General features: G+C 40.5%; 1 protein-coding gene across 1 annotated transcript in view; it reads left to right on the top strand.

Annotated features, from left to right (window-relative positions):
* diaph2 (diaphanous-related formin 2) overlaps positions 1-26,184 on the top strand; it is a 547,192-nt gene that overhangs the window by 45,018 nt on the left and 475,990 nt on the right. The window contains exon 4 of the mRNA XM_052020928.1: positions 24,194-24,298. Within this exon, the coding sequence (XP_051876888.1) occupies positions 24,194-24,298 (105 nt within the window). The remainder of the gene's footprint in view (positions 1-24,193; positions 24,299-26,184) is intronic.

The raw sequence follows: 26,184 nt of genomic DNA, 5'->3' as shown, positions 1-26,184 counted from the left end.
TTAGCAATGGAGGGAGTGCAAACAAAGTTCACCAGATGGATTTTCAGCATACAAAGTCTGTTCCTATGAAAAGGAGTTCCATCGGTTTCCAAAGTAAATATTCTAATCTGTTGGTTTGAGCCTATACTTGTGTTCTGTTGGTGTAAGATGTGTGAATTTAGTTAGGCTGGTTCCCAATTCCTCTGTCAATCTAATTATAAACAGTTTGGATTAAGTTCAAAAATATAACCGGTAAATTTTATTGTGTATAAAACTGGAAGAATAAATGTTTTATGACCGTTTTGTTTCCAATAACAGATTGAAGGACTATTTTAGCTAAACATTTATCTTCACTATTTATTTGTTCAAATGATCTGAACATTGAGCATTTATTACCCATCCCTAACTGTCTTGGCTAACATAACAAAGAACAATTAAACTACTGTTTGTGTGTGATAAGTATGCTTCCTCAGTGGTGTTGGGTATATAAAAGCTTTTGCTCCATGGATATTAAATGAATAGTGATAGATTTCTAAAGGTAGGATTGTTTGTACCCAAAGATGTCTGGAACATGTTTTGCCCTCTGAGCTAGCACCCTTATCTGTCTCTAGAGGATGAAGCTGCAGATTTGGAAGATGGTACTTAAAGAAGTCTCTACTTTGGTGCATTGCTTTGTCCTGGATGGTGTCAAGTTTCATAAAAATTGTTGGACTTTTTTTGATCTGGACAGAGCATACATTACAGATGTTATGCCTCTTTGGAGTCGGATGCTTCACGGTGCGGACTGTCTGTAGTGTACTCACTGCACTTAACTGGATGGTCCAATTAATTCCTTTAGGTAAATAGGAAATGCTGTTTCTTTAGGTTGAATGTGAATAGTACACTGGAGGTTTAACTTGGAATTCTGGAGTTGCTAATGTTCAAATGTTAAAACAAGGTAATTTCCTTTTCTTTTTGACATAGGATAACATAGTTTATTTTTTCAAGTACCAATGCTAGTATAAAGAGGAAAAATAGAAGCAGGAGTAGGCCAGTTGATCCTTCAAATCTGCTCCACCATTCAATATGTTCATGGCTGACTGTCTTATCTCAGAACCTTATTTCTGCTCCCTGAGGGAGTGCTTTGATGCCTTCTGTGTGTAGAAATCCATCATCTCCTCAAATAAATATTCAGCAATTTGACCTCCCTAGCCTTCTGTGACAGAATTCCACAAGCTCACCATCTTCCAGGTAAAGAAACTTCTCAACAGCACTAAGTGTGTCTATAACTGAGCTCTGTGTCCAGGTACCTCCTTCACCTCCTCCCCCACCCCCCCCCCCCCAAAAAAAAAACTGCTTTTCCCCCAGCCAAGCTAGGGAAGATACTTTGTCTTTTTGCAAAGCCCTGTAAGTAAATTGTAACATTTCAATGAGATCTGTTAGTTTGCAAATCTTCTCGTGAATGATTTCCAATCCAGTTGATCCAATTACTCTTTTGACAGTCCTATCATTCCAACCTGGTAAACTTTTTTGGTATGGCACACTGCTTCTGTGGACGGTATGTCATGTATATCTTTTGGGTAGGGAGACCACAGCTATGCAAAGTTGTATAGGTACGGTCACATCAAGGCCTTATATAATCCTTGCTTCTGTACACAACTCTTATAATCCAGTACACTATCTGCTTTAACTGTTTGCTTCCAGTGACTGATGTGCAAGGACACCCAGTTTCCTTGTCCATCAACCACCTTAATCTGACAACATTTAAGTAATGCTCTGCCTTGTTCTCCTACCAAAGTTGATAACTTCACATTTATCCCTGTTTATATCATTGGCATTTCCCTAACCATTCATCTTCTCTAAATTACCCTAAACCTCTTAGCATCTTCCTCATCACTCTCAATCCCACCGTTGTCGGAAAACTTAGAAAGATGTATTCCTTTATTCAAATTTTATGCTGTGAATAGCTGGGGTCAAAGCACTGATCCTTGCAATAACCCACCAGTCACTGCCTGCTATCTTGAAGTTTCTAATATCTGCATTGATATATGAATTCAGAGTAATAGCACTTAGATGAAGTGTCTTAATTCTGAGTTTAACTCCCAGCATTTCAGCAGTTTTGCCAAATATAGCGTAATATACAAAGACAACAGAATTGACGTGGTTGAGTGGAAATTTGACATGCTTTGTGACATACTCCATTTCTTCAGAGAAAACATGCTGACGAACTATATTAACCTTATAAAAAGAAAATGCTAGACAAACTCAGCAGGTTTGGCATCATCTGTGGGATGAGAAATGTTAACATTTCAGGTCAAAGACCTTTCATCAAAACTGGAAAAGAGTGAAAATGTATTTGTTGTTAAGTAGCCAAAAGGTTTGGGGAGGGTTGGTTTGGACAAGGTGAAGATCTCTGGGGTGAGGCCATGGTTGCAGTGGGGACAAGCTATTGAAGCAGTCTGGTTTATAGTTCGAGGTTAGAGAACACAAAATAAAGTAAAATCTTCAAAATTCAGCTTCAGGCAAGATCAAGTAGGTTAGGCAATGCTAGTAGAGAGAGGAAGCAGTGAGTTAGTTGTACAGAATAATGCCTCATGATCGATTTGCCCAGTTCTGAGACCAATAAAGAGAGCAAATTACCTTTGACTGACTGCAGATTCTGTGCAAAGTGATCACCCAGTTTGCATTTGATGTCTGCAGTGTAGAGGAAGCCACATTGTGAACACTGATTGAAGTGCAAGTGAATTGCTGCTTCACTTGGACTGTTTGGGACCCGAGAAGAGAAGTAAAAGGGCAAATGTTGCATCTCCTGCAGCTGCGTAAGAAAGTGCTGTGAAAAGACGAGCAGTGAGTGGAGATTGAAGAGCATGCGAGGGAATAAGGAAGGCAACAGTCTCTTTGAAATGCTGAATTAGGAGGGGAAGTTGTGTTTGTGGGTGAAATCTCATTGAAGATAGAAATTGTGAAGATTGACTTATTGAATCTGGAGGCTGATTGGGTTGAAAGTGAGGGCCAGTAGAATAACTTAGGGTACAGAAAAGATTCATGTGCATGTTGCCACGACTGAATGGCTTGGGCTATAAGGAGAGATCAGATAATGACTTTACAGAGATTTATAAAATCATGAGGGAGTAAATAGGATGAATTGTCAGTCTTTTTCCCAGGCTAGGGGAATCTTAAACTAGAGGGCATAGATTTAGGGTGAGAGTGGAAAGAATTGAAGAGGACCTGAGCAGCAAGTTTTTCCACACAGGGTGGTGGGTATATGGAATGAGCTGCCAGAGGAGGTGATAGTATAATTATAATGTTTAAAAACAAAACATTGAGACAGATACATGGATGGGAAAAATTAGAGGAATATGGACCAAATGCAGGGAAATGGTCTATCTCAGATCGGCAACTTGGTCAGCATGGGTGAGTTGGGCCGACGAGCCTGTTTCCATGCTGTATGACTCTAATTATATCGTTGCTCTGTGGGAAGAGGGTGTGAAAGCAGGGGCAGGAAATGGATGAGGTGTGGTCCAGGGCTCTGTCATCTGTAGCATGGGAAGTTCTTTTTACAAAAGACCAAAGATTTGCTTTTGTTCTTGCTGCACACTGGAACACACAATCCTTATTTCTAATCTTTAAAAACATGAGGAATGAAGTTGCAGTATAATAACATTGAATGGTGGAAATTTTTGGCAAAATGGCTGTTACATTTTAAAAATACATGGTTTTAATTGAAAATAGATTTGGAGTTCCTTGAAACTGCAATATTTTCCAAAATTTTCTTAGTTATTTGAAAAACAGAATAAGCATATTTCAGATACTCAAAACTTGAATTTCTCGTCACTGTTCATTTTGTGATTTTGGTGAAAAAGTAATGTGAACAAAATGAGACTTTCTTCCAGATTGAAGGATGTAGAACAACTTGTATTTATATGGCACCCTTTGAGTTTTGTCTTTCAAAGGAGAGTTAAACAAAATGAGACATTGAGCTACATAAGGAGATACTTGTGCATGTGACAAATGATTAAAGAGTTGGTTAATGGAATATCTTTGAAGAAAAGAATGGTTCAGAGGCATAGAGGTTAGGGAGAGAGTTGGTCATTAACAGACATGCCCACAAATGGTGGAACATTTAAGTTTGGGAATGATGGGCTAGAATTGGAGGATCACAAATTTGCACAGTTCTAAGGTTGAAAATACTTAGCAAGCCATTTCTTGCAAGCTATCATTGCTCCTGACTGTGGGAAAACACTCAAAACGAGAACTATAATGGTTTCAGGAAATGGCTCAAGGATAATTATATACTGACTTTGCCAGCAATGTCACATCACTTAAGGTAAAATGGCTTGTGATTCAAAGGGGCTTAACACAATGCAGAATGGCAGCAACTGAGTTTTGGGCAGAGAAACAGGCCAGCCATGTGTACTTTGGGAAAAGCCAAGCTGAGAATTCTGAAATTATATTTTCAGCAGTGGTGAAATGAGGCTGAGTGAATTGAACATTTTTATGAAAGTGAAATATGTGTCCTTGGAATGATGCAAGCTTGTAATCTTTCATTCTCTTGTGGGTGGTGGGGGGAGGGTGAGAACTGGGGGTGGTAAATGATATGAAGTTTGCAAAACTAATAAGCATAACATCAAATATTTGAGAATACTGAGACTATTCATTTCATTCCTATTTTTTAGATTTGCACACTACATGTGAGATGCACGTTTTAAAATGATTATTCAAAATAGTGACAAGTTGTGAATTATAGCCTGGGATCTGCAACTTGTCAAAATATTATTACTTAAAATTTTGGCACCAATATTTCTTTACTGTAAATTATGGTCTTGTAATGCCCATCTTTCCATTATTCCTTAGCATGCAATCTAATTTGTTTTTTGATAAATGATTGCTTGAGAAGGAAGCCTCCAGAATCCAAAACAATCTCTTCATATATCTCAATCTGTGCCATAATTTCCCTTGTTTTTTGTCCTGCCATTATATTAAAGGAGAGCTGCAAATAATTGACAATTATTTTAAACTTGCAATATAATCTACTGGCTTCTACGATGTGCTCAGACTGCTGCAGCCTTGTTTGATTGGTCTCCTCTGAGCTCTTGAAAAGAATTAACCCTGAAATTAACAAGAGTTTTTTGATCCAAATGTTCCCAACACACAGAAGCCCCAGAAGTCATGTTGTGAAGATAATATCCCACTACTATTCCACACAAACTTTCTTCCAAATCTTTCTGGCCAGATGGCCACCCATGCACACCCCACAATCGCATTTACCTGGGTTAGTTACTGAGGCATCCTGAAGTTCAGTCACAACAGCATTGGCTACCCAGTGAAGAGGATCTGAGAGGCTGTAGCAACCTTAACCAGCTAACTATGGGTGTAGGACTTAGTTGGCTATTAAAGCTAAAATTGGTTTTAACTATATTTAAGTTTCACTGATATTCAGAGACATGAAAAAAATTCTAAGTACATAATCAAAAACTATTTTAAAAAATAACTAAAAGCAATTATTTAAAAGCACTAAAATAAAGTAAGAAAGAAAATGTCAACTTTGCTCTACAATCCCAGTTTTAGTTGGAGGATTCTCAGATCCCTTGCCAGGAATGACCTGACTGAACTTTTTACAGATGCACCATAGAAAGATGTATCACAGCTTGGTATTGCAACTGCTCTGTCCAAGAACAAAAGAAATTTGTGGAGAGTTGTGAATGCAGTCCAGTCTTTCACAAAAACCAGCCCCTTCTCATATTGCTATGGGAAAGCAGTGAACATACTCAAGGACCCCTCCCACCCCAGTAATTCTCCTTCTCTCTTTACACACCCCCCCCCCCCCCCCCCCCCAAAAAAAAAAGCAGAAGATCCAAAAGCTTGAGAACATGTACCACTGGGCTCAAGGACAGCTTCTGTCCTACTGTAATAGGACTTTGAAGAGAACTCTTATGCAATAAAGTTGAACTCTTGATCTCTCAAGCTACCTCTTCAAGGCCTTTGCACTTGGATACCTGCTCTGCATTTTCTCTAACTGTAACATATCCTGCATTCTGTTTTGTTTTATACTACCTTGATGTACTTATGTATGGAATGGTCTGGATGGTATGCAAACAAAAATTTTTCACTGTATCTGGGTACATGTGACAATAATACAATAAACCAATTACCAATATCGGTGTACAATTCCTTGCCATTCAGTGGAATCCCAACAAGACTGAGCTCTGCTTCTGGACTTTTTTTTCAGAAAAAAAGTGATAGATTTGGCCTCCTATAATTTCAACAGTGGAGCTTGAGTGGTCCCAACTGGAACATTTGGCAGCAGCTGAGAGCATCAACCCCATTTATATTGAATACCAATTTTAATACACAGATAAACTTGCAAGGTATCTGTGACACAGATAATGACACAGATCTTAAGTTTTTGATGATGATGACGTTGCAAATGTGTAGTTCCACCAAGTGGTAAACATTCCAGTGATTAGAATCATGCCTGCATAATGGAAGATTGAGCTTAATTATCCTAGTTCCAGTCACTGCAGAATTTGGTCTAGACTTTCAAGGAACTTGCCCTATCATCATCAGCTGCTTTATCAGTGACTTCCTTTTACTGAGGTCAGAAGTGGGGATGTTTGCTGCTGTTTGCATAAAGTTCAAGTCCAGTCACAATGCCTCAGCAACTGAAACAATCTATGCCTGTATGCAGCGAGGCCGGCATGATTTCTTGGCATGAGCTGATAAGTAGTTAAGTAGCTGAATAAGTAGTTAAGTATATCCGCATGTAGTTAAGTGCCTAACAATAAAGGGTCTCACCACCCTTGATATTCAATAGCATAACTATCACCAAATCCCTTATCAGTGTGCTGGTGGAATTCAACAGGACAAGCCATGTACAGACCTGTAACTACAATGGGAGGTCAGAGCTTGGGTATCCTTTGGGAAGGACTGGCCTCCTAACACTCCAGATCCTTTCCAGCATTTACAAGGTTACGTGGCAAGAGCTTGATGGAATACTCACCAACAATACAAGAAATTTGAGACTATCTGGGTCAAAGCAGCCTGGTTGATTGGGATCCCATTAATCAAACTTAACATTAATTATTTTCACCCATGTTTCTAGTGGCTGCTGTGTGTACATTCTCAAAATGCATTACAATTAATCAAGACACTTCTGACAGACTGTCCAAATCTGCAACCTGTAGCATCAAGGAGGACAAAAGCAGCAGGCGCATGGAAATGCCACGTGCAGGTCTTCCTCCAAGTCGCATACCACTCTGACTTGGAAATATATTGCTGGTCCTTCATTGTTGGGTCTCAATCCTATAATAGTCTACCAAATAGCAGAGTGGGAGTACCTCCATCAGAAGGACTGCAGCACTTAAGAGCTGGTCATTGACTTCAGGAAAGGGGGTGGTGTACATGCACCTGTCTATATCAATGGTGCTGAAGTTGAGAGGGTTGAGAGCTTCAAGTTCCTGGGAGTGAACATCACCAACAGCCTGTCCTGGTCAAATCACATAGAAGCCATGGCCAAGAAAGCTCACCAGCGCCTCTACTTCCTCAGGAGGCTAAAGAAATTTGGTTTGTCCCCTTTGACTCTCACCAACTTTTACCGATGCACTATAGAAAGCATCCTATCTGGATGTATCACGGCTTGGTATGGCAACTGCTCTGCCCAAGTCCACAAGAAGCTGCAGAGAGTTGTGGATGCAGCCCAGTGCATTACGGACACCAGCCTCCCCTCCTCGGACTCTGTCTTTACCTCTCGCTGTCTTGGTAGAGCAGCCAGCATGCTCAAAGACCCCACCCCCCACGGAAATTCTCTCTTCTCTCCACTTCCATTGGGTAGAAGATATAGGAGCCTGAAGGCACATACCACTAGACTTAAGGACAGCTTCTACCCCACTGTGATAAGACTATTGAACAGTTCCCTTATACAATGAGATGGACTACGACCTCACGATTTACCTTGTTGTGACCTTGCACGTTAATGCACTGCACTTTCTCTGTAGCTGTGACACTTTACTCTGTACTGTTATTGTTTTTACCTGTACTACATCAATGCACTCTGTACTGACTCAATGTAACCGCACTTTGTAATGAATTGACCTGTACGATTGGTTTGTAAGACAAGCTTTTCACTGTACCTCAGTACAAGTGACAATAATATACCATTACCACCTTGAAGGCAGTTAGGGATGGGTAATAAATGCTGGCCTTGCCAGTGACATTCATGTTCTGAAAAAATGAATAAATAAAAATTAAATCATTATGCAACTGACAGCACATTCATGATTTCCACACATAGAATTTACTTCAAGTCTTGAACTTGCTGTAATTTCTATAGGTCTTGCAAACACTTGCAGCCTTTTCTCTGTGAGGAAAGGAAATTAGTGACTTTAGGTTTTTGAGTGATTTTAAAATACCCTGAAAAACTGTAAGCTGTATGACTTTTTAATTGTTAAGATAAAATCACAGCTCAGTTAAACGCGATGACTCTGTACGCAAAAAAAAATCAGAGACACAGATTGCAATTTATTGAATGAATGTTTTAAAGCATAGTGGATTTTTAAAAAAGTTCAACATCTCAATCCTATTTCCTGTCACAAGTATAAAATGTTCATAATATTCATGGAACATCATGCTTTTTCCTCCCTGGCTTGGCATCCAAGAAATTGTTAATGTGGTTGGCTGGTTGATGACCTCATTGCGAGAAGACCTGAGATTTCTTCTTACTGGCATTTATCCATAATCGGCTGAAGAGGTTGTCGGATCTTTGTGAGCACATTTCTTTGAAGTTGGCGACAAGAATTATGCTTTAATCATTACAAAGCACGGGCTTTTTGTTGAATTAAACCTGCACTATCATTTACACTTCCTCTAGGAATTAGTTAAGTATGTACTGTTGCAAGTATTGCAATTGGAGATGAAACTTGTGGTTTACTGATGTGGAACCTGCATGAGAACTGCACAAAATCATGCCTTCCAGTGGTAACAGTTCTACTCCAGTATCATTCACTGAACTCAAACATGGCACTAATTATGGGACTTAAAACTAACATTTTGTTAAGCAACTTTGCTGTTATATTACCACTTGGAATGCTCACGCAGCTATTGATTTTAAAGATGTCTGCCAAAACTGGGGATTAAATAATTGGATGATGTTAACTGGTTATGGTGAGGGTGTGAGTTGCTCTCCCTGAGTAGTGCTAAATCCTTCTCAATTGACAATTGAAGCATGCTTCAAGAACCAACATCTACAAAGTACCACAGAGGCTACACTGCACTGGTCCTGGGCAGTGTTGAGCAATTGATGGCAGACTTGCCAGGATATTTGAAGAAATGTGGGCGGGATCTGTGCAAGACCACAGGTCATGAACAGCCCAGCACTTGGACAACAATTGGAGGAATATACCTTTGGCCTCTGGTACCACTGGGCAGCAAACTGAGGCTTTTACTGACAAGCCTTTCTTCCCAAAGTCTTTCCCCCACTGGGAAACAAGGGAGGACATGGGGAACATCTAGTTAGGTTTGGGAGGAAAAGGGATGTGGCTCAGTGGTTCGGTGCAGAAAGAAAATGCAGAGGGAGGGAGAGTGAACATGAAAGAAAAAGAAAGGGAGGTGTGCATGGAGCAGGGAAGGAAGGAGGGCACTGAGTGGCAGGCTGGAGGAGAGAAAGTTGGCTTACAAGGGAGAGGGGTGGGAGGAGATTAGAGAGTTATAGTAACACTGGAGGAGAGATTGGGGGATAGAACATGGAGGGTCAAAAGAACTGAGCAGGAGGTTGGGAGTGGGGATGCTAAGAAACAACTGTGGTCAAGGCTGCCTGAGCATGTGCTTGTTGATAGGCACCTAAATGTGTATCCGTGCACTTTTTCAAAGAAGCTGCTTTCACTGTCTGAGGAAGAGAGTTCTAAAGAGACAATACCTTCTGAGGATAATGAGTCTCATCTGTCCTAAATGGGCAATCCCTAATTTGTAAGCAGGTTGGAAAGCTCTTCCTTGCAGGGTACTGCAGAGATTGATGCTTGGGCCCAAGTTTTTCATCACAAGATCACAAGACAAGGGAGCAGAAGCAGGCCATTCGGCCCATCGAGTCTGCTCCAAGGAAAAGGGAAAAAGAAATGGGGTGGGAAAAAAAAACTATTCTAATCCCATTTTCCAGCCTTATCCCCATATCCCTTGATACCCTGACTATTTAGATATCTGGCTATCTCCTCCTTGAACACCCCCACTGATCTGGCCTCCACTGCTGTGTGTGGCAAGGAGTTCCACAATTTCACCACCCTCTGGGTAAAGAAATTTCTCCTCATCTCTGTCTTGAAACTGTACCCTCTAATTCTAAGATTGTGCCCTCTGGTCCTGGACTCGCCCACCAAGGGAAACAGCCTAGCCACATCTACTCTATCCTTTCCTGTCAACATTTTAAATGTCGCTACGAGGTCCCCTCTCATCCTTCTGTACTCCAGTGAGTACAGTCCAAGAGCCGACAAACGCTCATCATACGTAAGCTCTTTCATTCCTGGAATCATTCTCGTAAATCTCCTCTGAACCCTCTCCAACGTCAGCACATCCTTCCTAAGATGTGGGGCCCAAAACTGCGCACAGTATTCCAAATGAGGCCTCACTAGTGCCCCGTAGAGCCTCATCAACACTTCCTTACTTTTATACACTATACCTCTCGAGATGAATGCCAACATAGCATTCGCTTTCTTAACCACCGATCCAACCTGGTGGTTAACTTTTAAGGTATCTTGTACGAGTACCCCCAAGTCCCTTTGTACTACCGTACTTTCAATCTTCTCTCCTTCTAGATAATAATCTACCCGCTTATTTCTGCTTCCAAAGTGTACAACTGCACATTTCTCAACATTGAATCTCATCTGCCATTTCCTTGCCCATTCTCCTAAACTGTCTAGGTCCCTCTGCATCCTTTCTATTTCCTCTATGCTCCCTACCCCTCCACTTATCTTGGTGTCATCCGCAAACTTAGCCACACAACCATTTATTCCATCATCCAAATCATTGATGTACAAGGTAAAAAGGAGCGGCCCCAACACCGACCCCTGCGGCACACCACTAGTAACCGGTAACCAACCAGAACGAGATCCTTTTATTTCCACCCTTTGCTTCCTGCCAACCAGCCACTGCTCCACCCATTCTGCTATCCTACCCATAATTCCGTGACCTCTCATCTTATTAATCAGTCTCTTGTGAGGCACCTTATCGAAGGCCTTTTGAAAGTCTAAATACACAACGTCTACCGCCTCTCCCTTATCCACCCTACCTGTGATTTCTTCAAAAAACTCCAATAGGTTGGTCAGACAGGACCTCCCCTTCACAAAACCATGTTGACTAGGTCCAATCTTGCCTTGCGCCTCTAGGTATTCGGTAACCTCCTCCTTGAGGATAGATTCCAATAATTTTCCCACCACTGACATCAGACTAATAGGTCTGTAATTTCCTTTGTGCTGCCTCCCACCTTTCTTATACAACGGAACTACATTCGCTACCCTCCAGTCCTCCGGAACCATGCCAGAATCTATCAATTCCTGGAAAATAATCGCCAATGCCTCCGCTATCTCTATAGCCACCTCCTTCAGAACCCGGGGATGCACCTCATCCGGTCCGGGAGACTTATCAGTCTTAAGCCCCTTTAGTTTTCCTAGCATCTTCTCCCTAGTAATCTCAACTGAACTCAGTTCCAATTCGTGAGACTCCTGACTAACCGGCACGTTGCTTATGTCCTCCACGGTGAAGACCGATGCAAAATATTCATTCAATTCCCTTGCCATCTCACTATCGTCCATTATAATAGCTCCTGCACCGTTATCAATTGGTCCTATGTCAACCCGTGTCTCTTTTATTCCTTATGTATTTAAAAAAGCTCTTAGGATCCTTCCGAATGTTGTCCGCCAGCTTCCTTTCATAACTCATCTTTGCTTTCCTAATGACCTTCTTAGTTTCTCTCTGCAGATTTTTAAAAACTTTCCAATCTTCTGTTTTCCCACTAATTTTTGCTACTTTGTACGCCGCCCCTTTTGCTTTTATTTTATCCTTCACCTCCCTCGTTATCCACATCTGTGCCTTTTTTCCATTCAAAACCTTATTTTTTCTTGGAATATATCTATCCTGCATTTTCCTTATTTCCTGTAGAAATTTCTTCCATTTCTCCTCTGCCGTCCCTCCAGCTAACTTACTCCTCCAATCAATTTGGGCCAACTCTTCTCTCATACCTTTGTAATTTCCCTTATTCCACTGAAATATCGATTCACCAGTTATCAGCTTCTCCTTCTCAAACTTGAAACTAAACTCAATCATATTGTGATCACTTGTTCCCAGTGGTTCCTTCACCTTTAGTTCCCTAATCACCTCGGGTTCACTACACAGCACCCAATCCAAAACAGCCGATCCCCTGGTGGGCTTGTCAATAAGTTGCTCCAGAAAAACATCCCTTAGACATTCCACAAACTCACTCTCCTGAGTTCTACTGCCTTGCTGGATTTCCCAGTCCACCTTCATGTTAAAATCCCCCATAATTATCTTCACATTGTCACTCTGGCATGCTTTTTCTATCTCAATCTGCAACTTATGGTCCACTTCCTGACTGCTGTTAGGGGGCCTATATATGACTGCTACTATTGTCCTTTTACCCTTGCTATTTCTTAGCTCCACCCATAAGGATTCCACTTCCTCTGACCCAATGTCCTTCCTTTCTATTGATTTTATATCACTACTAACCATCATGGCCACACCTCCCCCTCTGCCTACCCACCTGTCCTTCCTATACACTGTGTACCCCTTGACATTCAGTTCCCAATCACATCCATCATGAAGCCACGACTCAGTGATTGCAACGATGTCATATTTATTACCTGTAGTTGTGCCACTAGGTCATCTATTCCTGATGCTACGTGCATTTAAATATAGTACGTTTAGACTGGTATCTGCTATTGATTTTATTGTACTTCTATTGTTCAGCAGATTATCCTGACTTTCTACCTGTCCATCCTTCTTACTATCTTCGCTACCTACTATCTTAGACATGTTCCTGTAGACCGCATCCCCTATCCTAACATTCGGTATCCTAACATCCTCATCCCCGATCCTAACATTCTGTATCCTAACATCCTGATTTGTTGTACTTCTATTATTCAGTAAATTATCCTGACTTATCACCTGCCTGTCCTTCTTGCCATCCTCAATGGATTTGTTTCTATACACTTCCTCCCTCACCTTAGCATCTTGTTATCTAGCATCCTGGTTACCTATGAATGATTTTGGCTAAAAAGATTTTGACTCAAACCAAAAAAGCTGTACATTATGAAGTTTGCTGATGACAAAAAACAAAGTGGGAATGTGAGTCGTGATGAGGATGCAAAGAGACTTCAGTATGTGTAAGTGAGTGGGTAATAACGTGGCAGATGGAGCATAATGTGGAAAAATTTGAGAATATCCACTCAGGGAAAAAAGAATTGAGTTTTTTTTAATGCTGATAGATTGGGAAATGTTGATATTGGTGGTCATTGAACTTCAAGGTGCAGTAGGCAATTAGGAAGGGAAACGGTATGTTTACCCTTATTCCAAGAAGATTTGAGTACAAGGCTAGAGATGTCTTACTACAAATATAAAGAGCTTTTGATGAGACTACATCTGGAGTATTGTGTACAGTTTTGGTCTCTTAACCTAAAAAAAAGTATCCTTTGGGTGGGGAGGAGGGTGTTGCTGTGGACATGAACCGGACTGGTTCCTGGGATGACAGGTCTGTCATCATTAGAGAAACTGTTTAGGCCAAGTGTCTGTTCTTTGTTGTCTTTTTGAAGTGTACAAACTTCAAAGGGCTAATGGAAACAAGAAACTTTTGTTTTGATATAGATATTGTTGAATCTTTGGAATTAGCAACCCCAGAAGGCTGTGGAGACTGTTGTTGATTGCATTGAAAACATGATGTATTACTGGATAGTAAAGGGATGAAGGGATAAGGCAGTTGAATGGTGTCTGAGGCAGAAATCAGCCAAGTTTTATTAATGATGTTGATTGGCCTGCTTTTATTATCTTCTTTTCCATGACCTTCTGACTTGCTCTGCACATGGAACTAATGTGCTATGGTTTTTTGGCTGCAGCACGTATGCCCAAACTCTCGAAGTGAAAGAAAACTCTCTTCAAAGGCAGTGATTGTAATGGAGATCATGGCAGTCTAGACATTGTGGAAACTCTGTAGCTCTTGTTTGGGGTCTTCAGGTTGTTTGTGTGGCACTGTGTGAGAAAAACTGTCTTTGTGAGCTCTTTTGTGGCCTTCAGAATTGATTTTCTTGCAACGTGATTTCTGTTGCTGTTGATTGAGATTACTCATTAGATGATAATCACTCTGACAGTTATAGATACCTGTCACGGCATGTTTGGGTTCTCTCGCTTGGTCTTGACATAAACTGTCTGGATTTTTTTTTGCTGTGAGGTCTTGTGCTTGTCTTTCTCATGAAGCAGAATGATTTTGAGAAAGCTGTGCTCTGAGCACTTTGTCAAAATTTTTCTGTTGGGATTGGCTTTCTCTACTCCCTGCTTGTCATTCATGCTTTTCCTGAAGAGTGTATCTTTTCTGTCCTTGGTGCTGAAGTTGCCCAGGAGAATCCATTTGACCTATGATGCAGGCCAGGTTTTCTCAAGGTTGAAAATGCCACATGTCAATAAAAACAAGTCGGCCTTGAAACTGATGGTATTCCTAAAGTTCTGAAACTTGGTGGATGGTCAAGCCAGGTCTTCAACATTTGGAAGAGGAGAACAAATCAGACGACCTCATCTTGGCCTGAAGAAATTAAAAATCTGCCAAACGGCTAGCTGGAATGACAGAGACGCAAGAGGGACTACAGATGCTGGAAATATGGAGCAATGAACACAAAGTGCTGGAGGAACTCAGCAAGTCAGGCAGCATATGTGGAGGGAAATGAACAGTCGATGTTTCGGGCCGAGATCCTTCATCAGGACCCGATCAGTCCTGATGAAGGATCTCTGCCTGAAACGTCGACTGTTCACTTCCCTCCACAGATGCTGCCTGACCTGCTGAGCTCCTCCAGCGTTTTGTGTTCATAGCTGGAACAAGTCAAGGAAAGTGGACAAGTAGGCACAATGGATGTCTTTGTTTCCGCCATGTGGAAGAAGTGGAGGTGGTTGTTTTGTGAGACGATTCTTGTGACCACCATTTTGTGAACTGGTTTTCTGAATTAATTGCTGGATTAAAGTAATCAAAAGTGAAGATAACGAAGCCCTACCAATAATCTGCTGAATCAGAGATCATTTCCAAATCAGAAGTTATTTGTGGGATGCTCTTTGATAAGGTAGAAGAATTAATGCAGGCTTATAAGAAGAATAGTCTGTGTCTGTGAACTGAAATAACCTGAGCCCAGTGTCTGACTTGAACTGGCTGTAACTGGTTTGAAATGGCCTCATTCAGGGGGGAAAAAAAACAAAGGAATGACATCAGAGTCATGTCCTTATTTGGGGGAAAAGCAATGAGGTAAAGCAACCTGTAGTCTTGGGCCAGAGCAATGAAAAGTGGACACAGACTAGCCAGATAAATCAGAACCAATGGAATCGAAGTATAATGGTTCAGAACTGATAAGAAGAGAGAATAATAATGAAGGATTTTGGGTGTGTAACAAGTGAGAACTCTGGAGACTAACTCACAAGGAATACGCCTATACCTGGGGCAGGGGGAAGAAAGATCAATTGTTTGGCTAACGGGAGATCTCCCATTTCAGTGTTGTAAGTGGGAGAAGTAATTTGGTTGAGTATTGGTACCAAAGGAACAATAGCATTCAGGAACCTAAGTCATTGACCCATAGTCAACATAACTTATGTGGATATTTGCATTGATACAGTAAAATTGATACAACAAAGTTGCGAGTAGTTTGGATTAATTAGGATTTGTGCGGTCATTAACCGAAGTTAGTTGACCAAGGTAAGGGTCAACACTCAGAGGTGCTGGCGGCATTGTGATCAACTTCAAGAAAGGAAGATCATTGCTTGGGTCCTCAGTTGCTTCCTTCCAGTGTTAATGCAGCTCCAGGAATTGCATAATGTACACTATCCTAGGTGTCTCCAGATATGTGTGTCTAGATTGAGAGCTTTTTTCTGTATATGGATTTTAAAGAGATTGTTAATAATGCAATATTAAATTTAAACATGTACAGAAGACTGAGATCTGGATCTGTTTCCATTTTAATGGGTAGATGCCAGTGGTTCTGTTCAGATACGATTGGATTTGCAAGCCAAATCCATGTTGTATTAGCACCTTAGGCTCAAGAAATTTGAATGTGGTTGAAGCAGCAATGGAGTATCTTCTATTTGCTTTATAAGTTCATTGTGTTTGAGCATAGTGAATGAAAAGCCTGTGATCACTTTAGATTTCTTCCTGTTAGTTTCATGGCAAGTTCCGTCCCATCAGTAGAATACAAGTGCCTTCCAGGTGTTTTATTTTCAAGTATCTTGGATTAATTCAGTTGAGCTTCACTTGTATTTTATTCACCCAGATATAACTCTGTTGCAGTGCCTTTGTATTATATTGACTGCTTTGTTAGTGCTTACAGTGCCCCTGAGCTTTATGCTGTCTGAACTTAACTACTTTGCTTCGAGGGTTGGCGTTCCAACTAATTTGTATGTATGGGTAAAGGGGGAATCTCAGCTCTCAACCTTGGAGCACCCACTTGGCAATCCAGCATCTTATTCAAGGGACTCTTGGGAGTGTGTATTACTTCCTCCCCTTGAGCCTTTTTATTAAATCATAGCTATGCTTTAAAATGGATTCTTACAGTCTCTTGTGCTGCATGTGAATATCTTTTGGAAGTTCAGGCATACTGTGGTAGGACTTTGTGCTATCAATTTAAAATGATGCTACCTTGAGCTGAATTTGGTCTGGCAAGATCTGTCATTCAGAAGCTAAGTTGTCTGTCAATTACTAACTGAATTTCATGCAACTCTTATTCCATCTTGCTTTACCAATGATTGCATTATATTACCAATTATTATGATGTGGTTAATGGGGCCTGTAATTGTCAGGCATATTCTTATTGCTGTTTTATGAACAAATTATTACATTTGCTAACTTCCGTCATTCTACAGTTTGTTGACCCACTCATTTCACTTTCCACCTGTTCTGAATATTTCAGGATATTATGAAATTTATCAATTGCACCTAGCCTAGATGAATGTAATTCTAAACAAGTAAATATATAAGTTATCGGGTATGGTGAGAGGAAAAGATCTTCTACTAGAATGTAATTTCATGAGATTTGTGTAAAACTATCAGAAATCAGTTTTTGGTACTTTTCATATTTTCATGAATAGCAAAAAATCCATTCAAGATATCTTTATGCAAGTTAACTTGTGATTTTTAATGTATTACACCACATTATATTTTGTAAAAATAATACAGAGAATGCTTAAATGTGCATTATATTTATTATTTGGCACAATTGTTTCAAGAATATTTTGCATTACTATCAGTAGAATCATAGGATTGCTGCCAGTGCCACGTGATAGTGAAGGTAAGAATAGGTGGAGATGGCAGATGAATGTGTAGCTGAGGAGTTGGTGCAGGGGGCAAGGTTTTAGATTTTTGGATCATTGAGATCTCTTCTAGGGAAGGTGGGACTTGTACAGAATGGATGGGTTATACCTGAACTCGAGGGGGACCAATATCCTTGCAGGCAGGTTTGCTGGTGTGGTTCGGAAGGGATTAAACTAGTTTGCGAGGGGGATGGGAACCGGAGGGGTAGGTCAGTGGAAGAAATAAAGTCAGATCTAACAAATAGACAGGCTTTGAGGAAGGAGAAGCAGAGTATAGGGTATATAAGTAGAAAGGTGGATGGGCTAAAGAGCATTTACTTAAATGCAAGAAGTATCAGGAATAAGGGTAATGAACTGAAAGCTTGGATAAATGCGTGGAACTATGATATTGTGGCTCTTGCAGAGACTTGGCTGTTACCAGGGCAGGAATGGATACTGAATATTCCTGGATTTCAGTGTTTTAAAAGGGATGGGGGGGAGGGGGGGAAGAAGAGGAGGAGGAGGGGTGGCGTTACTGGTCAGGGATACTATTACAGCTGCAGAAAGGGTGGATAATGTAGCAGGATCCTCTCAAGAGTCAGTATGGGTGGAAGTTAGGAACAAGAAAGGAGCAGTTACTCCACTGGGAGTGTCCTCTAGGCCCCCCGGTAGCAGCAAAGGATACTGAGGAGCAGATTGGGAGGCAGAATTTGGAAAGGTGCAAGAATAACAGGGTTGTTATCATGGGAGACTTCAACTTCCCAAATATTGATTGGCACCTGCTTAGTACCAAAGGTTGAGACGGGGCAGAGTTTGTTAAGTGTGTCCAGGATGGATTCCTTTCATAGTATGTTGACAGGTCGACTAGAGGGAATGCCATATTAGATCTAGTATTAGGTAATGAACTGGGTCAGGTGAGAGATCTCTCAGGGGGTGAGCATTTGGGGGACAGTGACCACTGCTCCCTAACCTTTAGCATTGTCATGGACAAGGATAGGAGCAGAGAGGACAGGAAGATATTTAATTGGGAAAGGGCAAATTATGAGGCTATAAGGCTAGAACTTGTGAGTGTAAATTGGGATGACATTTTTGAAGGGAAATTTACTATGGGGATGTGGTCGTTGTTCAGGGATCTCTTGCAAGATGTTAGGGATAAATTTGTCCTGGTGAGGCAGAGAAAGAATGGCAGGGTGAAGGAACCATGGTTGACGAGAGGTGGAACAACTATTTAGGAGGAAGAAGGCAGCATACATAAGGCTTAGGAAGCAAGGATCAGATAGGTCTCTTGAGGAATATAGGGTAGCAAGGAAGGAACTTAAGAAGTGGCTGAGGAGAGCAAGAAGGGGACATGAAAAGGCCTTGGCGAGTAGGGTTAAGGAAAATCCCAAGGCTTTTTTCTCTTGTGTGAAGAGCAGAAGGATGATGAGAGTAAAGGTAGGACCGATTAGAAACAAAGGTGGGAAGATGTGCCTGGAAGCTGTGGAAGTGGGTGAGGTCCTCAATGAATACTTCTCTTCAGTATTCACCGAGGAGAGGGTCCTTGACGACGCTGAGGACAGTGTTGGTAAGGTTAATGCTCTGGAGCATGTAGATATCAAGAGGGAGGATGTGTTGGAGGTGTTAGAAAATATTAGGACAGGTAAGTCCCTGGGGCCTGACAGAATATTCCCCAGGCTGCTCCGCGAGGTGAGGGAGGAGATTGCTGAACCGTTGGCTAGGATCTTTGAGTCCTCATTGTCCACGGGCATGGTACCGGAAGATTAGAGGGTGGCAAATGTTGTCCCCTTATTCAATAAAGGTAGTAGGGATAGTCTAGGGAATTACAGACCAGTGAGCCTTATGTCTGTGGTAGGCAAGCTGTTGGAAAGGATTCTTAAATATAGGATCTATGGGCATTTAGAGAATCATGGTCTGATCAGGGACAGCCAGCATGGCTTTGTGAAGGGCAGATCATGTCTCACAAGCCAAATAGGTTTCTTTGAGGAGGTGACCAGGAAGATTGATGAGGGTAGTGCAGTAGATGTGGTCTACATGGATTTTAGTAAGGCATTTGACAAGGTTGCGCATGGTAGGCTTCTTCAGAAGGTCAGAGGGCATGGGATCCAGGGAGGCTTGGCCGTGTGGATTCAGAATTAGCTTGCCTGTCGAAAGCAGAGGGTCGTGGTGGAGGGAGTGCATTCAGATTGGAGGGCTGTGACTAGTGGTGTTCCACAAGGATCGGTTCTGGGACCTCTACTTTTCGTGACTTTTATTAATGACTTGGGTGAGGGGGTAGAAAGGTGGATTGGCAAGTTTGCAGACGACACAAAGGTTGGTGGTGGTGTGGATAGTGTGGAGGACTGTTGAAGATTACAGAGGGACATTGATAGGATGCAGAGCTGGGCTAAGAAGTGACAGATGGAGTTCGATCCAGAGAAGTGTGAGGTGGTACACTTTGGAAGGACAAACTCCAAGGTGGAGTACAAAGTTAATGGCAGGATTCTGGGTAGTGTGGAGGAACAGAGGAATCTGGGGGTTCATATCCACAGATCTCTGCAAGTTGTCTCACGGGTGGATAAGGTAGTTAAGAAAGCATATGGGATGTTAGCATTCATAAGTCGTGAGATCGAGTTTAGGAGCTGCGAGGTAATGATGCAGTTCTACAAAACTCTGGTTTGACCACACTTAGAGTACTATGTCCAGTTCTGGTCGCCTCATTATAGGAAGGATGTGGAAGCATTGAAAAGGGCGCAAAAGAGATTTACCAGGATGCTGCCTGGATTGGAAAGTATGGATTATGAGAGACTACGGGAGCTAGGGCTTTACTCTTTGGCGAGAAGGATGAGCGGAGACATGATAGAGGTATACAAAGTATTAAGAGGAATAGATAGAGTAGACAGCCAGTGCCTCTTTCCCAGGGCACCAATGCTCAATACAAGAGTATTGGGTGGGAAGTTCAAGGGAGATATCAGAGGGAGGTTTTTTACCCGGAGAGTGGTTGGGGCATGGAATGCGCTGCCTGGGGTAGTGGTGGAGGCAGGTACATTGGTCAAATTCAAGAGATTGCTAGATAAGCATATGAAGGAATTTAAAATAGAGGGATATGTGGGAGGAAGGGGTTAGATAGTCTTAGGCGAGGTTTAAAGGTTGGCACAACATTGTGGGCCGAAGGGCCTGTATTGTGCTGTACTGTTCTATGATTCTATGATTTTCTGTTTACCTACTGAATCTCTAATGTATGTTATGAAGAATAACACCAAAATAGGCTTCCCATGGTCTAATAGATAAATTTTCATAAGCTATCGCAAATAAATGAAAAAATAAATATCTACTTAATGCTTGTAAAGGACAGTAGCTTCTCAGAGGTAAGATGCTACATTGATCATCAAAGATGCATGTAATAATTGTTCCAATCACTGGAGTTGATAGGTTTACCAAACCTTGACTCCTTTGACCCCCAAATCCATTGGCAATGTTTTTGTAGATTTTGAATGAATGGAAAAATTGCTTCTGTCAATACATGAATAAGCAAATCACAGCTGCTTGTGTTTAAATTGTATGGCTTGATTGTTTTCTCAAGATATCTGGTGAGAAGCCAACCAATATTTGCAAAATTATTTCATATTTATGAAATATGATTTTGAATGCACACTTTCAATGGTTATGAATTTTGATTGAGATGAGTCACTACAAACCTGCAACTAGATAAAATTGTTAAATTTTGTTGCATGACCATTGATAAAAAGCTTAGATCCTGAATTGCCAGTTTTAGTTTTGTAGCTGCTTCAAAAATTAGCCCACTTCCCCCATGGGAACTTCTGAAGAGAAACCGACCCTATCTATCTTTGGGAGGCCCTGTTGATGCAAGAGGCCTTCTGTGGCATATGTTTTGCCCTGTCCATAAAATATCCAAAATAAACTTCAGCATCTGGCTAAACAATGGCCTTCACTTTCCCAGTGACAAAATGTTTCTGACGTTCAGGAAAAAATATTAATTTTGATAGTTCATAAAAATCATGAAGTTTAAACTAAAACAGCTAAAACTTTAAAGGAGTCAAAGTTCAACTCAAGTGAAATAATCATTTCATGCAGTTCCTTTTTTTATTCCACTTGACTAATGATTGTATTAAGTGTCCTCGCCAGGTTACGAATAGCCAACTGGTGTACAGCCCGTACGTACTATCAAGCATTTGGGAGACTGATAACAGCCCGCAAATTCATCCCACCAGTCTCCCAAATACCATTACATCTTGCGGAGGAATCTGGTTGAGTTAAATGTGATGGTTTAACTACACGTCACCCTTGGTTGACCCATGTTTTTATTTAACAATATTGCCAGGTGGCCGCATATCCATCTTGCAAACAATTCAGGTTACAAACAGTTCTCAGGAATGGAACCCTGTTGTAGCCTGAGGAGCACTTGTACATTACCGATCATAGTGGTGTGGCTTATGAACCTGTAGTTGTCTGGTGTACTTCTATTACCTACTTAAGTGTGTTGATTACATTTGCCAGTGTTCTGCCATCCTAAAGTTTGTTGACCCATTCCTAATGTTTGCTTTGGTCAGACTGATATGGTACTATAGGGGATAAATTACTGGATGTGTCCAGAGACTACACAACTGACCTGGAAGTGTGAATTTGAATTCCATCATGTTAAATAGGGAACTTAAATACAAGTAATTAAATAAACCACTTGTATCCCAAGGATATGCCGTTCAGGTAATTGCCACTAAATTACCCCTTTGTGTAGGTATGTAGCATAAGAGTCAAAGGGAAGTTGATAGGCCTGTGAGGGAGGATAAATTAAAGGGGTTAGAGGATTGGAACTGATGGGATTGCTCTGCTGGGAACCAGCAAGGACCTGATGGATCACTTTGTCTCTTTTGTGTCGTTACAAATAAGTAAATCAGGAATGCGAAGTCGTATTAATAATGGTGACCTGTAACCATCAAATTGTCATTAAAAAACAGTATGATTCACTGTTAGTTTGCATTTCCTACAGCTGTTTCGCACTTCACAGTTCCACTAATTGTTTTATTTCTCTCTGCTGTCCTCATTTATCTCAGTCTATTTGCATCTCCTTCAGACAGATCAGTTGCAATTAACAAGCCTTCATTGCCCTTTCCCAGCCAGGATCACCACCTTTTGTATTGTTCAGTCTCTTTTGAACTCCATCTATCACTGACATTCCTATTGTTCTCTCTATTCCCTTCCTTCTCTGCGGCTTAAAACGTGTTCAATTTCTAACTTTTCCTAGTTCTGATGATAGATCATCAATATGAAAGGCTAACTCTTCCCATTCTCTCCACAGATAGCAGCCTGGGCAGCTGAGTGTTTCCAACTTTTTTGTTTTTTTTCCAGAAAGCCAGTATCTGCATTCTTCTTGCTTTTCAATACCTGTTTATGAACATCTGTATGGGGAGATGATCTGCTGATCTTCTCATGTTGTGTCTCTATGTGACTCCAGATCCACATCAATGTGTTTGCTTCACAACTATTTTCTGAAATGGTCTAGATAACTAAGGGCAATTGGTCAGGGCAAACAATTGCTGACCTTGGCAGTGAATCCTTTATTCTGTGAACATACGGATGGAAAAAGATTTTGAAGTGTTTCCAAACTTCAGGTAGTGGGAAAATGCTACAACTTCGCACTCCCAAAGTAGACTGAACAGATCAATGTCAGAATGTATCTGCAAAAAATACTGCAAAGACTTGTAACTTTAGGTCTTGAGAGTTCAAATGGAGATCTTAACGTTTCAGGCAACTATTTGGTGCAATGTCACAGATAGATAGGACCACCTGACAGTTATCTGCAAAATTCAGGTCAATCGTTCTTCAAAAACTGAACTATCAAAGATATGCCAAACCTAATGATGCAGGAGTTACTTTTATATTACCCATTACCTCTACTTATTAAATTTTACTTTTTGAGTTCATGGGGAGAAAATTTTACTTTTATTTCCTTCCCACTATGGTGGGTGGAAGAAGGTAGAATCCGTATTGAAGATGTGAAATCCCAATTTATTATGATTGCACCTACATCCAATTGGTTATATTTATGTTTGAATCACTTATTCTGGAGAAATGAGTTCGTGAATTTAATACCTTAATGAGGTTGTCTTCATGAGATTTTGGTAACCATTGAAATCTAATGACCATGAGCCAGGCTTTTTAGGAACTTATTGAATACAGATAGTTGAAGAAAAGTGAAGATGCCAGGTCTGGCAAGTAATTACTATTTGGACACTTTTTGGGTGAGAAAGAACAGAGGTGCTTATCATTGCACTGCTCTTCATTGGCCTTCTGGCATACCTGTTCTCCAGAATCAATCTTAATCTTTTCTGGATTCCCTATCCATTTCTCCCTCCAACCATCTTTAGATTGCTGGAATATTTTTCAGCTTGAAAGGAAAGTTCAAGGCTGTGCAAGTTCAGTTGAGGAGAACGTTTGTTTTTGGTTGTGGTGATAGTGGGTAACAAATGCAACAAAGTTGAGGATGATATTAAAATATTGATCAAGTATAAATCATTAGACTTTCAATGTTTGCTTCAGCATACATTTGGTGCACTTAATTTACTTGGATGATGAGACTGCTGCTAGTGCAATACACAGTTTTCAAGGTGAAATTTATATTTACAGTTATCTTGCTTTGAGAATGATGTAGACTTCTGTCAGGATTTTTAAAAAAACGAACATTGTATTTATTTCCTTTCCTCAATTCTGTCAACAGGAAGACATGAATCTAAATGAGGATCGTAAAGTTCCACTAAGAGGGAAAGATCTGACGACAAAGAGAGAAATGGTCGTACAGTATATATCTGCAACTGCCAAATCGGTAAGACCTTTTTAAAAATTGTCCCTTTTAGGATAACATGAGTGTCATTTTGCAGTTAAGTGTAAGCCTAATTGATCTGCTTGCTTTTGCTGAACTGGGATCCATGGTTGCTACCTAAATCTATCCTCCTCTGTGCTTAAATGCTGCCTGATGATGTAGTTTTAAAATGTCTTTTACCATGAATAAACTGATGAGGATTTGGGGTACATCACATAACATAATCTGAAACATGATGCTTTTATTACTACAAATCATTTGTGCCACCTGCATCTACTGTCTTGGGGTAATCCAAGTGATTTTTAAATCTTGGATGGCGTGATTAGTGTTTGCAGTTGTCCATCTAGCCCAATTACACTTGCCCTTCAACACGTGCAAAATGTAATTCCACTTGGTGAATTTCATGGTCATTTTTGAGGATTAAAATGAGGCAATTCAAAGTTGAAACAAGGTACTATGGAATGATTGGGAGAAGTGGATCTGAGTTTTCCCCAAGAATTATACTTGTTTTATGAAAGTGTTTGCTTTGTAACCTGGAAGATATTTACTATTTATTGTGACATTTTAGTAGTTTGAATTGAGCAATGCAAAATTCATGTAGCATAATAATTGGGTTAGCACCACCTACAACAAAATTGAGAGTATATTCTGAATGTCATTTACTTTAAATATTTAAATGATTTTGTTTTGAAACAAGCAGAGTTTAGTATTAGTTTTCCTGAATGCAAATGACTAACACAGTAGTGCAGCTGGTGAAGCTGCTGCCTCACAGCTCCACCGGTCCAGTTTCAATCCTAACTCATGCTGCCTTTGCAGAGTTTTTGTGTTCTTCATGTGACCACATGGGTTTCCTCTGTTTTTTAGGGTTTCCTCCCATATCCTAAAGATGCGTGGATTAGCAGGCTTATCGGCCACTGTAAATTGCCCCAAGGTGTCAGTAAATGGCAGAATATGAAGGAATTGTTGGGAATGTGGGGGAAAATGAAATGAGATTAGTGTAGGATTAATGTATATGGGCACTTGTTGGTTAGTACTGTATTGGTGAGTCAAGGGCCTGTTTCTATGCAGTATTACTTTACGGAGTATTGCTGAAGCAAAATAAATCTTAACAGATGTTCTTGGTATCCAAGGACACAAATGTATTTCAAGTGATAACTGAAATTGCTGCAAGTATGAACATTCATACTGAACATGAGGTGTTCAGAACTCTGATATTTTGTATTTTTATTTTACTTCAACTGGACACTCAAATGGCTTGGGATCATATTGCAGTTTATGCTTGGTTTGTAATTTTCCAAGCAACCAAAACATGGGATGGGGTTGAGATATTGATGGTTATTTAGTAACTGGAATAATACCCATCGACCTTTATATCTGCATGAGCGTATGTTTTAATTACTACAATGAGAAAGATTCAAATTCCTTTTTTTGAATAAATAACTAAGTAACTGAGTATTGATTAACTTATTAAAACAACTTCTCAAATTGAGATACTTCTAAAGAAATTAAAACATGCTTAGCTTTTGGGGATTGTGCTTCTTTAGTTAACATATTTGTTAAAATAGTTGTAATAAAATTGACAAATAATTTATAAAGAATTGGCAGATGTTGCAGACAAGCTTCATTCCAGGATCTTCTCAATTTGCCTCAGCAGCAGCTAACCACGCAACAAAAACTAAGCGGCATGCCAGCTGCAGGCAATAATGCAGAATTTTTAAATACTTTCTCCTCAAAATTAAATGTTTTCAGTTTATAATAAATTTTGGAATTTCTGTTTCACTTGGATCTGCCTCGTACTTGAGCTGAATTAAAATACTTCATTAAATGATCTTACTACATTTTCGCTTTTCTAAGATGGCTGTTGAATCAGTGCAAAATTGATGCTACTA

The sequence above is a fragment of the Pristis pectinata genome, chromosome 8, assembly GCF_009764475.1.
Source record: "Pristis pectinata isolate sPriPec2 chromosome 8, sPriPec2.1.pri, whole genome shotgun sequence".
Taxonomy (NCBI): Eukaryota; Metazoa; Chordata; class Chondrichthyes; order Rhinopristiformes; family Pristidae; genus Pristis; species Pristis pectinata.
Note: the sequence above shows the minus strand (reverse complement) of the source record. Positions and strands in the feature narration are given on the sequence as shown.